Source organism: Triturus cristatus, chromosome 10 (genome assembly GCF_964204655.1).
Source record: "Triturus cristatus chromosome 10, aTriCri1.1, whole genome shotgun sequence".
NCBI classification, from domain to species: Eukaryota; Metazoa; Chordata; class Amphibia; order Caudata; family Salamandridae; genus Triturus; species Triturus cristatus.
In genome coordinates this window covers 967,773,126-967,786,785 of record NC_140593.1, presented here as the reverse complement: position 1 = coordinate 967,786,785, position 13,660 = coordinate 967,773,126, and the positions used below count along the sequence as shown (strand labels likewise).

Genomic DNA, 13,660 nt, shown 5'->3' with positions numbered 1-13,660 from the left:
GCCACTGGGTGAAGAGAGCAGGGAAGTGGTGCTGCACAAGAAAGGAGCGATATTCCAACACCTGTGGCAGACACTTTTTAGTGGCTTCGTGTTTAATAAAATATTTTAACAGGGCTTTTCAGTTGATAGGTTTACTGACAGCCATGCGGAGAGTAACCCTTAAGACTGCTGTATCCCAGTACTATGGACTTGCTAATTTTACGCCCCTGCCCCGCTTTCCATGCATTATTAAACATGCACCACAGCGGCTTTGGAATCCAAGGGAATCCTTAGTCCCTCTAACATACTGCATGTAACTACCACCATGCTGTGGTCTACCAGTGCACACTGTGAGACTGTTACCTCCTCAATTAGCAGCTTACAACATTGACTGTGGAGGGGACAAAGCTTTGGTGATGGCATTGCCTCGAGCTCTCTAAGTGATGGATCAAGGTTTGCTTAACAAAGGTCCCCACTCTATTACTATTGATATAAGAGGCCCAACATGGAGGAATATGTGACGTTACAACGTGATCGTTTAGATCGCGGCACGTTACATCGCGGTTATTACAACGCAAGTCGTTACAACGACTTGCGCTAGGGGCGTTGGACTTAGGAATAGTATGACTTACTATTCCAACTCCAGTGTGTGTGTAACAGTAGGGAAGGTGTTGGAATAGTAAATCATACTATTCCTTAGTGTAGAGCGCCATCCAGCGCAAGTCGTTGTTACAACTTACGTTGTAATGACCCCCGATGTAAATGTATCGCGGTGTAATGACCGCGTTGTAAAGGTCGTTCGCCAACATGGAGTGATGAGAGAATTTCACATAAAATAAGACACTGCTATAGTTATTATTGTATCCTTTGCACAATGAAGGTGGAAGTTGGTACTCAAATAGATTTTATATTTTCTCTACAATATGTGCCTTCATTTAATAAAATATCGGTGCATATCAATGAAGGTCTCCTTCGATACCTTGCCCGACTGCCAACACAATGCTCTCATGCATTCGCAAACCTTACAGAGGGCATGGACACACTTTTATGCTACATGCTGGTGACACAGGGAAATAAGCGGAACATTTATGGGGTACACACAAATGGCAGGTTTGTAAGTACATGCACACTTCCCAACTTACCCCAGGCATGTACTCAACAAAGATGGAGAGTTTTCTTTCCGACGCATCCCGTAGACAGCCGTAGTACTGAACTATCCTCTCGTGGCGAAGTGTCTTCAGCAGCTGGATCTCACATTCTAAAGCATTTACTTCCTGGAATCAACCAAAAAAGATAGCAGTGAACAGACTGCAAGCAAATGCTAACCTAAGAAACATGTGTAAGAATCCTCTCTGCTTACAACCACACAGATAGTTGTGTGTGTAGTACTCTAAACCTAAATCTGCAGAAAGGGGTGAATACAGTATTGCTTAAGATTCACTATATACATTCCTAGCACACCTTGTCCACTAAATTATAAATGTGGTGTGAAAGCTGGACAAAGCAAACACAAGGAGATGATTGAGTGCTGAAACATTTCAGACACCCACCCCCAGTCACAGATCTGGGTTGAATCCATCATCGTTCTTTAGCTCACTTCGCCACCCTAGACCAAGCCATATGCTAATCAGTCTTGGCCCTGTTCCTCATGGGAACAGTCTAGCCCGAACTGCCAAGCCAGGTCTTCCCTGGACCGGAAACAAGCATCCTAGGACCGGTTTCGGGGTAACACCCCTCATTAGCCAGGCTAACTTGATTCCAGTGGCAAAGTGAGCAAGGGACCCTAGTCTGGCCATACCATGCCAACTTAGGGCGAACAAAGCAAACACAAGGAGATGATGGACGGAGTGCTGAAACTTTTCTGACACTCATCCCCAGTCACAGATCTGGGTTGAACCCATCATCATTCTGTAGCTCACTTCGCCAACCCAGTTCAGACCAAGCCATATGCAAATCAGTGTTGACCCTGTTCCTCATGGGAACAGTCCAGCCCAAACTGCCAAGCCCGGTCTTCCCTTGAAATTAGGACAGCAAACTGAAACCAGCTAAACACTCATGCATATTTATGAGCCAAGCCACCATCTAAGCTCCACTGCTTCTCCATTATTCTGCAACCTGTGGTCCCCACGGTTGGACTCTGGACTGTACTATGTTTCTATACGACAGAACTATGTAAAACACAGAAGTTTACAAAATAATTTTAAAAGAGAAAGTCAAGGGCAGCTGGACACCCACTAATGCCTTACTGGGAAGGGATGCTATTTAAATCTAGACAGTAGTTAGACCGAGAGAACCAGGTAAAAAGAAAGTGTCTCCAGCACCATGCACATGCCTAAAAGGGACAGAACTGTGCAACACTTCCTGGACTTACGATACAGAAGGAATGAGTATGCCTGTAGCCTAAATGATAGGCTGATAATGAAGGCTGATGACATTCCTTTCATGGGGCCGGGGCATGCCAGTTCTGCGTGCCATAAAAGGAGATAAACATGTGCAGGAAAGGATGACCAATATTGCATAGAAGACCCAGTCAGTGCCTCTAAATTCAATACAGATAAATGCACGAAAAGTGGCTCTAATTAATAAAAATAGTACAGCATGACTGTCAGGTTGAAACTGTCAATATAAAACATGCAATCGATGAGCCACAGGGGTGGAAATCTTTCTTCATGCCAGTCTCAGATTTCTGCAAAGCAAACCTTCATTTGTAGGGCCTCAGTACAAACTGAACAAGCACTGCAATGCCAAGAGGTCTGGCTTATGAATTAAAGTTATTTTTATTGCACTGATGGGTTTATGCACTCAATACGTCATTATAAATGCACTCTATCACTCGTCTTTGCACTCATGCATCCATTCAACCATTCACTGATTCATTTTTGCATTCACCCGCTGACACTGCCACAATTAAACACAAACATAACACTATTTGCAAGATAAAACGAAAGAATATTAGTAGAGAAAAGAAAACATGCTGACATGTACACATGGCTGGAATATGCTTGCAGTAACAAAATTAAACTTAGCAGCATGTGTCTGTCTTGAATGGGTATAGTACATATTCTCTTTTAGTTTCAGCATGGTGATCGCATTTAGAACCAACGTGTTGGCCATCTTAGAAGGGTAAGACAATGATACACTATGGACAACAGTGTTCTATAATGGTCGTCTGGCTTATTGGAAGTCGCCAAGAAATTGCTGCATTAAACCAGACGTGTTGCTAAAGTCGAATTTAATGTAACTTTTCTACAAATGGCAACTTTAGAAAGTTGTCATTCTGTTGGTCAAAGTTTCTAGTAGCCCTTTACGGTTGCACACAGGTTGCTGTCCTTGAGACAGCCTGTTGTCCTTCGGGGAAGAGGTGAGAAAGACTCTCAGGAAGACAAACAAAGTACCAGCTGAGAGAAGAATGTGACCTCCTCCTGGCAAGATGGCCAGTGAGGGTTTGAGCCCAAAAGGCAAGCTGTAAAGGGGATCCGGCTTTTGAAGGGCAAATGGTAGTCAGACATGGAAGGGGATGCTCATTTGTTTTAGAAGACAGACTGGCATCTCAGGCAGAGAGGTGAAAATCGTTGCCAAGACAGTTTTTCAAGAGGAGTGTAGTCCCCCAGATAGTTGCACCTCTGTGTTGGGTTATGGAGCTCCACACACACCGAGAGAAAGGCTCTTCCATGTTGGGAGTGGGCAGAATTGTGCAGTCTAGACTAGCTCGATGCCCAACTTCACAGAAAGTCCTCACAGGCGGGAGGGGACCTGGAAGCCCATTGGCTAGTCAGTCCCCACATCGGTTAGGCTTGTAGAGGGCATAAAAGTGGTGCCCCTGGTACCCAGAAATCTGCTTAGGTTTGTACTGGAGAGAGGACTGAAGAAGGACTGCCCTGAATTTCCCTCGACCCAGCAAAGAGAGGCTTCCCCAAAGACTGGACTGCACCAGCTGCACCTTAGACTAGCAAAGAAAGAACTGTGTCTGTGGTGCCGCGCTCATTGAAAAACTGCTCACGAGCCCAGTAGAAAGAAGGGGATACCAAGAGTCAGTTGGCTGACTCCCTGTTACAACGAAAATCAAAAAGAGCGGGAAAACACAATGTCACATTGGAGGATCTCAAAACATGAATTCTTGTGGGACCCTCAACAGTTATGTTCGGTCAGTGGTCACACAAGCTGGCTGAAACAAGTTGAAGATATGTTTTATATACATGTGCAGGTTATCTAACTCTTTCCCATACACATCTATCTTTCTTTTAACCATACCACTACCTCAATTTTTTATATTTAATAAAATCTTACTTCTAAGGGGCAGTACGTAATTTTAAACACAGTTTTGATGTCACAGATCCCAAAACGTCCCATGTGCGAGAGACAAATCCTCCTGGTGGAGGACAGACCAGATGATGAAGCTAACAGTTACTAGTATGTTGGCGAGATAACATGTCACTGACCGAACATAACTGTTGAGGGTATCACAAGAATCCATGTTTTGAGATCCTCCTATGTGAAATTGTGTTTTCACACTCTTTGATTTTAGTTGGTTAAATTTGGGAAGCCGAGTGGGATGATTATTTTCCAGAGCTTCTCCCTCACGACTGATATTTTTTGACTCCCTGTTACAGCCACAGGGCTAACAAAGCTGATAAGCCTGCATCCTTTAAGAGACCATCGCCCAGAAGACTGATAGCCACTGGATACCGAAGTGCAGCCTGGGAGACCAAGTCCAGACCCTCAAAAGTTGCACCTGAGCCTGCCGGAACCAGGAAAGTCATCGGAATGCAGTTTGGTCACCCAGCAAGGGAGTTATTCCAATTTACGGGGAAACTGCTGGTTTTGCAGTAACAGGAGACCAGTAGATCAGTGGCAACTGGTTTTGTGCCGGACTTCACCCAAACTTTGGGGAACATCAACACCTGAGACCAAACTCGCCACCTTCCTCTTTGTTGAGCGCCAAGGGGTGGCTAAACGAAGACCCCTTACCCCGGCTGAGCAGCTTCAGCATCCTGTATCCTTTGCAGCAGGGCCACACCATTGAAAGCTACTGCAGTTCACCCATAGGACTCAGAAATGGACTGAAGACCTCTTAAGCTGACAGGTAACTGTCCCCCTGGACCTGACAGGTCCCTGTGACTGGCACCCTATCTGAGTTGGTCCCCCCAAAAGTGCCCTGATAGCTGTTTTCAAGTTACTTGTTGTGGCTAACCCTAAACCACAAGTTCTGGTACCTTACAAGCATTTAATGAATTTAGTGAAAAGCAGCGATTTATTCTTCATTTGAAAATTCATATCTCTAGAACCCTCTTGTTGATTTTTATCACTGAGGTGTCTATTTAAAGATAAAGATACAAGCTATTTATATAAATTGGTGTTGTATTTTTATTGTTTTTAATTTTCTTCTTAGTCAGCTGTTTTAGTACTTCTTAATGCTTTACACCTGTTCCTTTGATAAAGCCTGATTGCTCTTATTCACAGCTACCCAGGACCAAGCTAAGGTTTTTCAAATGAACCTGACTGGACCGAATACAGTTTTGTGTCATTATTACATGAAGTTGTGCAACCACATCATATAATAATCAACATTTCCTGCACAGCATCCCTCCTAAGAATTACCATAGAGCACTTCTTCTGCCCCCGTGGATTGTTCGGGTGGGTCACCGACATCAATACCCTTGACTACTACAGTGATCTGCGAGATTCTGTGTAACAAAATTCCTGCATACAGGCTTTAGCACTGTCTAATAACAATCCACTCTTAACAGCCTATTACCTTAAACACATGCTTTTCTCAAAACTTCAGACTGACTTGTTTTGTCATCATTTTCATTATAAACAGATCACACCTGAGGAAATGACCTTTACAAATGACTTGCACTATAACCAACGCAGGCCCACTGAAGTGCACATAAGCAGTCAACCATCATGTATACATTTATAAAATTGCATGCACGAAATTAAGTTGGCAAAACAATATATAACCTCTCCCAATAGGACCTATCAAGACTCCTCACAGTGGAACTCATCTAATCCCCGGCTTTGACAGAGTGGGGGGATAACACTATGACCCTTGCTTACAATGGTAATCTGTGAGATTACATAGAATAAAATGCCTGCCTAGAGCCTGTAAAGTATTTTGATAATAATCCACTGTTAGAGGTCTATTAGATTTAACAAATGATTTTCACAATAAATTAGCCAGGGCTACTGCCTTTGTCATAACTTCTCATAATAAAAAATACAGACATATGACATCTGGCTTAACTTTTACCAGTAAACATACGTTTATAGTTGATAATGACTCCATTTCATGGCTTTCAGGCATCTACAGAAAAATATCTAGCAGGCATAAATGTTTTTACTTCAGCATAATTGTATGCCATGACTGCATACAACTACACAGTAGTATACCCCAAGCAAGGGGTGGGAAGTAGGCGGACCAGTGCTTAATTTGAGCTGGTGGTTTCCGGTGCCAACCACCGGCACTTAATTGTCAGCACCGGGGCTTTTGACAGTCTGCCACATAGTGGCGCTATATATCTTATTTAGAGATAATGACAAGAACAGTTGTTTATTGGTGCAATATAACTTAAAAATTACTAATACCTGCCGCCCAAGCCATTCTTATATCTTTGGGGGTATAGAATAGTCTGAAGTGTCACACTTGAAGCAATGTGATTGTTAGCAGTTATGTTGGTACTATCATTGACAGTAGTGGCAAGGGCAATTGGTGTCACAAACTGCAGTTGCCTTGTGTCGAGGGCCCTGGCACTTATTTTTTTTACAAATTAAGAACTGAGGCGGACCAAGGTGTGAGATACCGCAGTAGTTTACGAATGCCTACAAACTTTGAAGTTTGTTAACCCCTTCGCTGCGGGGGTAATTCCCCCACGGCGCGGGGGCAGGGTGGGGCCGCGGTGCTCGTGACGAGCCCAGCTCGACATGAGTCACAGTGAAGCTGTGCTCATGATGAGCTGGGCTCTTCACGACTCCGCCCACTCATTAATTCACCCGCACAGGTGGGGAATCAATCGCGCGTGGGTGGACGCGCAGCCGTTATGACGAGCCCAGCTCATCATGAGCACAGCTCCACTGTGACTCATGAGCATGGATGAGGTTAAGTCTGCTACTTCACCACTCTGGAAATAGTCAGAGATTTGCTCTGACAAAGGGCTGGAGTAAATCCCATTCAAGGGTGGCATGGGGAATGTCATACCCAAGACTTCGTGAGGGTATAGGGAAAGGCGATTATCAAGGAGGAAACATGTTTTCACCACGGAGAAAACAAGGATTAAAAGAAAATTGAATTAGCGCAGTGGGACTCCCTTTCCCATTTCAGAGTTGCATGGACCGACACCCTCATCTCCTCCCCCCGGACACCTCAACCAACTTAGAACAGGCCATCATAAACTTCTCCACCTGGACCACCGATTGAGCTGACTGAGTCAAACCCACCAAACTGGAAAGACCCCCCAAACAGGCCAGCTGGTACACCACAGAACTAAGAACCACCAAACGCAACAGTACGCAACTAAAAAGAAGATGGCGCACCAGCAGAAACGCCACAGTTAGAACCACCTTTAAAACTTCGCTCAACCAATACCACCAACTTCTGAAAAGGAGCACCCTTGCCAACCGCACTGAGGCCAGTTCCAACCGCAGCAAATAACTATTTAACATCATCAGAGAGATTTCCAACCCCTCAGCCTCAGAAAACATCATCAACCCTCCCAGGAACTCTGTAACACGCTGGTGGACTTCTTCCAAGACAAGATTTCCAACATCTACAAAAACTTCGAGCCCCAACCCACTGCTGTTGACATACTCCGCCTCATCTCTTCCATGAATACTAACCCCGAACTCCTGCTAACCACCTGGGACCAGTTCACCACACAATGTACCACCACCATCATGAACTCCGTCCACTCAGGAGCACCCTCGGAATCATGCTGAAGTCAAACCCAAGCAAACTCAAAAACTAACGTCCCATCTCTCTGCTCTCCTTTCCCTCAAAAAAGTAATCAACCACCAAATCACTGAACACCTTGAGAACAACAATCTGCTGACCATCTACGAATCAGAATTCTGCATCAACCACAGCACCGAAACCTCCCTCATCGCGGCCACAGGCGACATCAGAGCCCTCCTTGATCAAGGAGCACCTGCACCTTTGATCCGCCTCGACCTATCAGCAGTGTTTGACACCATATCTCACCTCATCCTAATCAACAGGTTCCACCACACTGGAATTCAAGGAGATGCCCTCAAATGGATTGCCTCCTTCCTCACTGGAAGAATCCAGAGAATCCTCCTTCCTCCCTTCACCACCCTTCACCTCCTAACACAAGAGCATCACCTACAACGTCCCTCAAGGCTCATCCCTTAGCCCCACCCTGTTCAACACTTACATAACCCCCCTGGCCAACATCATCAGATCTCATGGACTCAACATCATATCCTATGCTGATGACACCCAGCTTATCCTCTCACTATCAGAAAAACCCTCCACCACAGGGCCAACTTCCACAGGTGTCTGACGAACATTGACGACTGGATCAAAGATAACTGCCTGAAACTGAACACTGAAAAAACAGAAGTACTGATCTTCCAGAACAACTCCACCCCGTGGGACGACTCCTGGTAGCCTTCCGAAGTAGGACCCTCACACCTATGCCACCAGATCATGCCCACAACCTCGCCATCATACTGGAAAGCAAGCTCATATGAAAAACCAGATCAACAAAGTCTCCTCCGCCTGCTTCCGCATGCGATGCAAGATTTTCAAATCAAATGCCTCCCAGTCAACACCAGGTGCACCGTCACACAAGCCCTAGTCACCAGCCGGATGGGCTACGGCAACGCAGGCATTACCTCACACCTACTGAACAGACTACAGATCATACAGAACTCGGCGGCCAAAATCATCCTCGACCCCCAAGCGGACCCACATCACCCCCCACCCAAGTAAGCTCCGCTGGCTCCCAATTCAGAAGAGATGTCATTTCAAGTTGCTGATCTACACTTACAAAGCCCTGCATAACCAAGGACCAGCATACATCAATCCAGGACTGAACTACCTCCAACCCTCCAGACACCTGCACTCCGTCTCCCTTCATCTTGCTTACACCCCACATATACGTCGAAGCTACAGTGGAAGCCGTTCCTTCTCCCACCTTGCGGTCAAGTCCTGGAACAACCACCCCCTTCACCTCCCGACCTCAACCTCTGCTTGAATTCAGGAAGACACTCAAGATTTGGCTGTTTAACTCTTTAACTGTGGCCCACCTCCACAGCCGGATTATCAGTGCCTGGACACCCTCACCGGTGATTAGCCACACTATACAAGTTGTGTTGAGGAGAGTTGTATGGTGCATAGAACTCTGTATTGTGGAAATAGCAAATGTTAAATGTTATATGACGTTCCCAGTAGTACGGCTGCTAACGCAGCTTTCTGGGTGTAATGCTAGGAAAGTAGGTGAACTTCCAAAACTCGTAAATACATAGTTGTGCATGGATGTGTGAGTTTATACAGCTGTAGATTTATGGATTTTCTTTGCTAATCAGACTTCATGTCTCCAGATAGAATTCATTTGTCCGGTTATCCTGAAAACCTTTCACTGATCTAGTCCAGCAGCCCCTAGACTGATATTACTGATTCTATCCCTTTCCAAGTAAAACCAGATCCAGTTACCAGTTGTACTCAATTTGCTGGCACTATACAAGGAGTTGTAACAGAATACACAACTTACTTTCATTAGTGCAGTGACAAGCAATTTCTTTAATAGATCTGACAAATAAAGGCCACTGATGTTCTTTTTAAAGTACCAATGACCTCATGTGACTGATTACTTTTCCTCTTGGCACTGGAATTTCTACCAACATTTTTTTTAACGTTAACTCTTATTTTCAATGACTTCAAAAAGCAAATACTGCATCTATAAATGGAACACCAGCAACAGGATGGAAAAACTCCTGAGCTGCTCTTATCACAGTGATAAGACTACTGATAAAGGAGATGGAGCAACAAAACAATGAAAGAATGTTTCTATAAGGTATTCGCAACCTTTGGCCGCAAGCAACACTGCCCTGAACGCACAGTCACCAAGTCCAACAAACTTATATTTATTACCCCACTACAGGCACTCATGAGCGCTGCACTTGACTGAAAAGACCACTAATTCCATCCTATTCTTAATGCCACAATCAAAACAAACACAAAGCGGCCAACACAAACCAATCAAATACTGACCTCAGATTCATCAAACTTCCACCAACCTCCCAAGACCAACCCCTACAAGATATACTTATCCTTACTAAAAACACTCCAGATTACTTTTGATATCCACATCATATTTGACACCTACAACCACACAGCCAGAAACTGCATTTGAGCACGCTCACGCCATCCCGTCCCATCTGAATTCAATCAAATCAAATCCCTCCATCCTCTGCTAATCCTAGAAGGAAGAAACTAGTAAAAGTGAGATCTGGGGTCAAGAGAAAGCTCGGTACGTACCTCGATCCGGGCTGACCTCATCCGACTGATAGAGGTTTTACACCGGAGGGCAATCACATTATCCAAACCTGCAAACCAAAGCATGGCCCTATACCGAGTAGTCCTTTGGTAACAATAATTTTCCAAAAACTCAATCTATCACTCCATATCAAAAATGACTATCATCAACAAAGCAGGCAGCATTTGCCTGGCTTTCACCCTCGCCCATTCATTGACCATTGCATCATATTAATTTCCCAAATGGAAGGTGTGCACCCTGAATATCAACCCAAGAATATTGATAAGCGCAATATGGAGGATAAACTATTGTAAAAATATATATATTGATAAGTAAGTCTAGATTTTCTACACCTAACTACACATTAAGGACCTACTATATATATACATATATAATTATGTACCTTCAAGGTACATAAATGTGGAGTTAGGAATAGTGAACATATACTTTACTATATGCAATTACTTTGCGATTTTTTGCCCCTCTGTGTTTTGTCCTCTATTTTCTTGTACCGCGATATTCTGGGGGTCGATATTCAGTAGTGCAATCCACATGGAACTGCTCACCCCCTCCAAGTCTGAAAAAAAGTGTCTGACTTTCTCACCCATCCACTTGCAGCAAAATGGAAAATATATACCAACAGGCCTTATCAAGCGGCCCATCTCAGACTTCGAATCATGAGAGAACTGGAATCACTCCTCAGTGGGTCCCCCTGTTCCAATTTAAGCACAACCTGATCTTGCCATCATTACATAATGTGTACATCACAAGAAACTGTAAACAACTCAGACAGAGTTATTCACTCATGATAACACCAGTCCACGCTGCCCATCTACACGATGAAACCCTACCATTGGTCCTTTCAGACTATCTTCATTCTATGAGACTTCTCCTCCCCTATGCTACGTAGCATGGTCTGCTGCATCTTGAGGCCATGTCCACTGGTGTCGAATAGTCCAAATAAAAAAAATAAAAAATAAATACATGTGGGTGATGGCTGCTAAGGCTTGAGTGATAGACCAGATCTCATAGGCTCTTCCATTGGAGCGGAGGAGCGTCGCCCCACTTACATCACTCCGAAAGCCACAGAGATGAAAATTAAAACGGTAATTCATTACCATTTTATTTTTCATTCCCTGCCCCGAACAAAGAGTCAGGACCGGGGCGGGGCTGCTGCTGAGTAACAGCAGCAGGGAGGTGGGTGAGCTGTTAAATGCACTGTTCAAAGTGCGCATGTCTTTTTGGCCAGTCGTCTTGTGACAGCGAGCCACACATGAGCACTTTACACCTCTCAACTCAGCTGTCTGAAAGCAGCTGAATTGAGATTAAGTGCAAGCCTCCAGAGCGCTGTGGAACGCCGAGTGAGGCCGCTCCCTCCAATCAGGGTGCCTCTCTCATGGGATGAGAGCAGCGCCAACATTGGTCAAGGGAGTTTCCTGGTGGCTACTGAGAACGAAAGAATAGGAAGAAAGAGGTCCAGTGCGTCTCAGGTGAGTTTTGTATTATTTATTTTTTATGTGCGCTTCGTTGCGCGCACCCATCGATCGCCCTTGCCGGTAGATGCCAGCCGCCACCTCAGTGATCTGAGCCAATCATCCCGCAATAAGGTGAGTACCGCTGAGTTGGGTAATAGTCACAATTATACCCACTGCAGAGGCAGAGCAGTTTGTAGCATGTGCATGGCGAAGAGAAAAATAATTACATTTAGGATTATTATAATTATGATTGCTGCAGTGATGGATGCAGTAGTTGTTTAGTAGTAGCTTTTGTTGTAATTATTGTACTAGCAGTTGTCGTTTTACCTAAAGATGTGAGGATAATTTAGAACAAATCCTCCTTCTCTAGCTCTAGAATGTCAACAAAAAGATAATGCAAGTGTCCTATCGACCGCCTAGACTCATAACTGGTCCAGTACTAACAAAGACCAGTGATTCTTTATGTAGCACCACTTATGAACTGAGTTTGGGTGCTGACGATAGGTGTTATTATGTCCCAAATCTATGGAACTCATCTTATTAACCTCAATATGATAAAAGGCTGAGCCAGGGCTACTTGTCATACGTTGATTCTATGCAATGGGGGCATTCATTCCCAAATCTGTATTATGTGTCAGTCACACTGCAGTTCTTCGAATGCAAGATATGGACCGATTTTTTTTAGGTAATTAACGATCGCAACTATGCCAGAAAACCTTTCAAATTCGAATTTTAGGTCGCAAATTTCTGTTTCCTTCAAATCCTAGTACTTTTTAAAGGCGATTTCCCCTAATAAAAGCCTTTGTACAAAACAAGAAAGTTTCAAGTTATTCGTTTCATTTGTGTTTTTACATTTGGTTGCTCTGTTTTATCTATCACTAGGCCACAGGGTATATGTGCTCTGTTTCAGACATTGAAAACAATCCGCGGAATGGAAACCGCTATTGGTAACATTCCAAAAAAGATCCATATGGTCAGACACATTCCTTGGGTTCTGCTTTCAGTTCCTCTGTGGTTGGATAATGACGCCACAGACGCAGCGGAAACCCTACTCCTACCTCTGAACTTTCAGTCGCCGCAGCGTTCATCAAGTTCATAGGCAGGGAGGTTGTATTGTTCCCTGGCTGGAAGGCGCCCACCGAGGACCTCATCGTGTGCCCATAACTCCACCCCTCGAATCCCTCCCCACCACTGATACCAGACATCTGCAACTCCAGGGTCATGGATTTACTGAGGATCCCCTGAGGAATGAGCAACTACTGAGTAATCACCATTTCTGTTCCCCATTCTCCTGGTCATTCCGCCTGGGGCCTCCCTGTGACAGGTGGAGTCTCCAGGGGAAAAACACAAGGTCTGGATGGTGACCACCAATCTTGTAATTACGGTGAGACCAGTAAGTAGTGTTTCTTGCCCCCATGTAATTCCAGGTGACCTTGTAACGAGGCCCTGAGAGTTGGGGTTGGAGGCATGTCTGGCAGGCCATCCTGCGTTTCACGAGGGGCAAATGTCCTTCATGTGGGGTAGCTGTGCTCATTTTGCTCTGTTGGACAATAGGAAATAATTATTTCCTGGGATTTCATCACCAGAAACTTGCAAGAGGAATGCCCTGCTGATGGCCTTTGCAAAACAGAAATGGTAGAGAAAGTGTCAATACTATTACAGAAATAATTTTAACTTGCTCGGTGAATGTCCCTGTCCCGGGTATCAGGT

At 44.6% G+C, this 13,660-nt stretch overlaps 1 protein-coding gene across 3 annotated transcripts in view; it reads right to left on the bottom strand.

The window, feature by feature from the left end:
- The window catches only part of LOC146796342 (mitogen-activated protein kinase kinase kinase 3-like), a 436,047-nt gene that overhangs the window by 35,258 nt on the left and 387,129 nt on the right, over positions 1–13,660 (bottom strand). For all 3 annotated transcript variants that reach the window (XM_085628867.1, XM_085628866.1, XM_085628865.1), the window contains exon 14: positions 1,122–1,253. In XM_085628867.1, the coding sequence (XP_085484993.1) occupies positions 1,122–1,253 (132 nt within the window). The remainder of the gene's footprint in view (positions 1–1,121; positions 1,254–13,660) is intronic.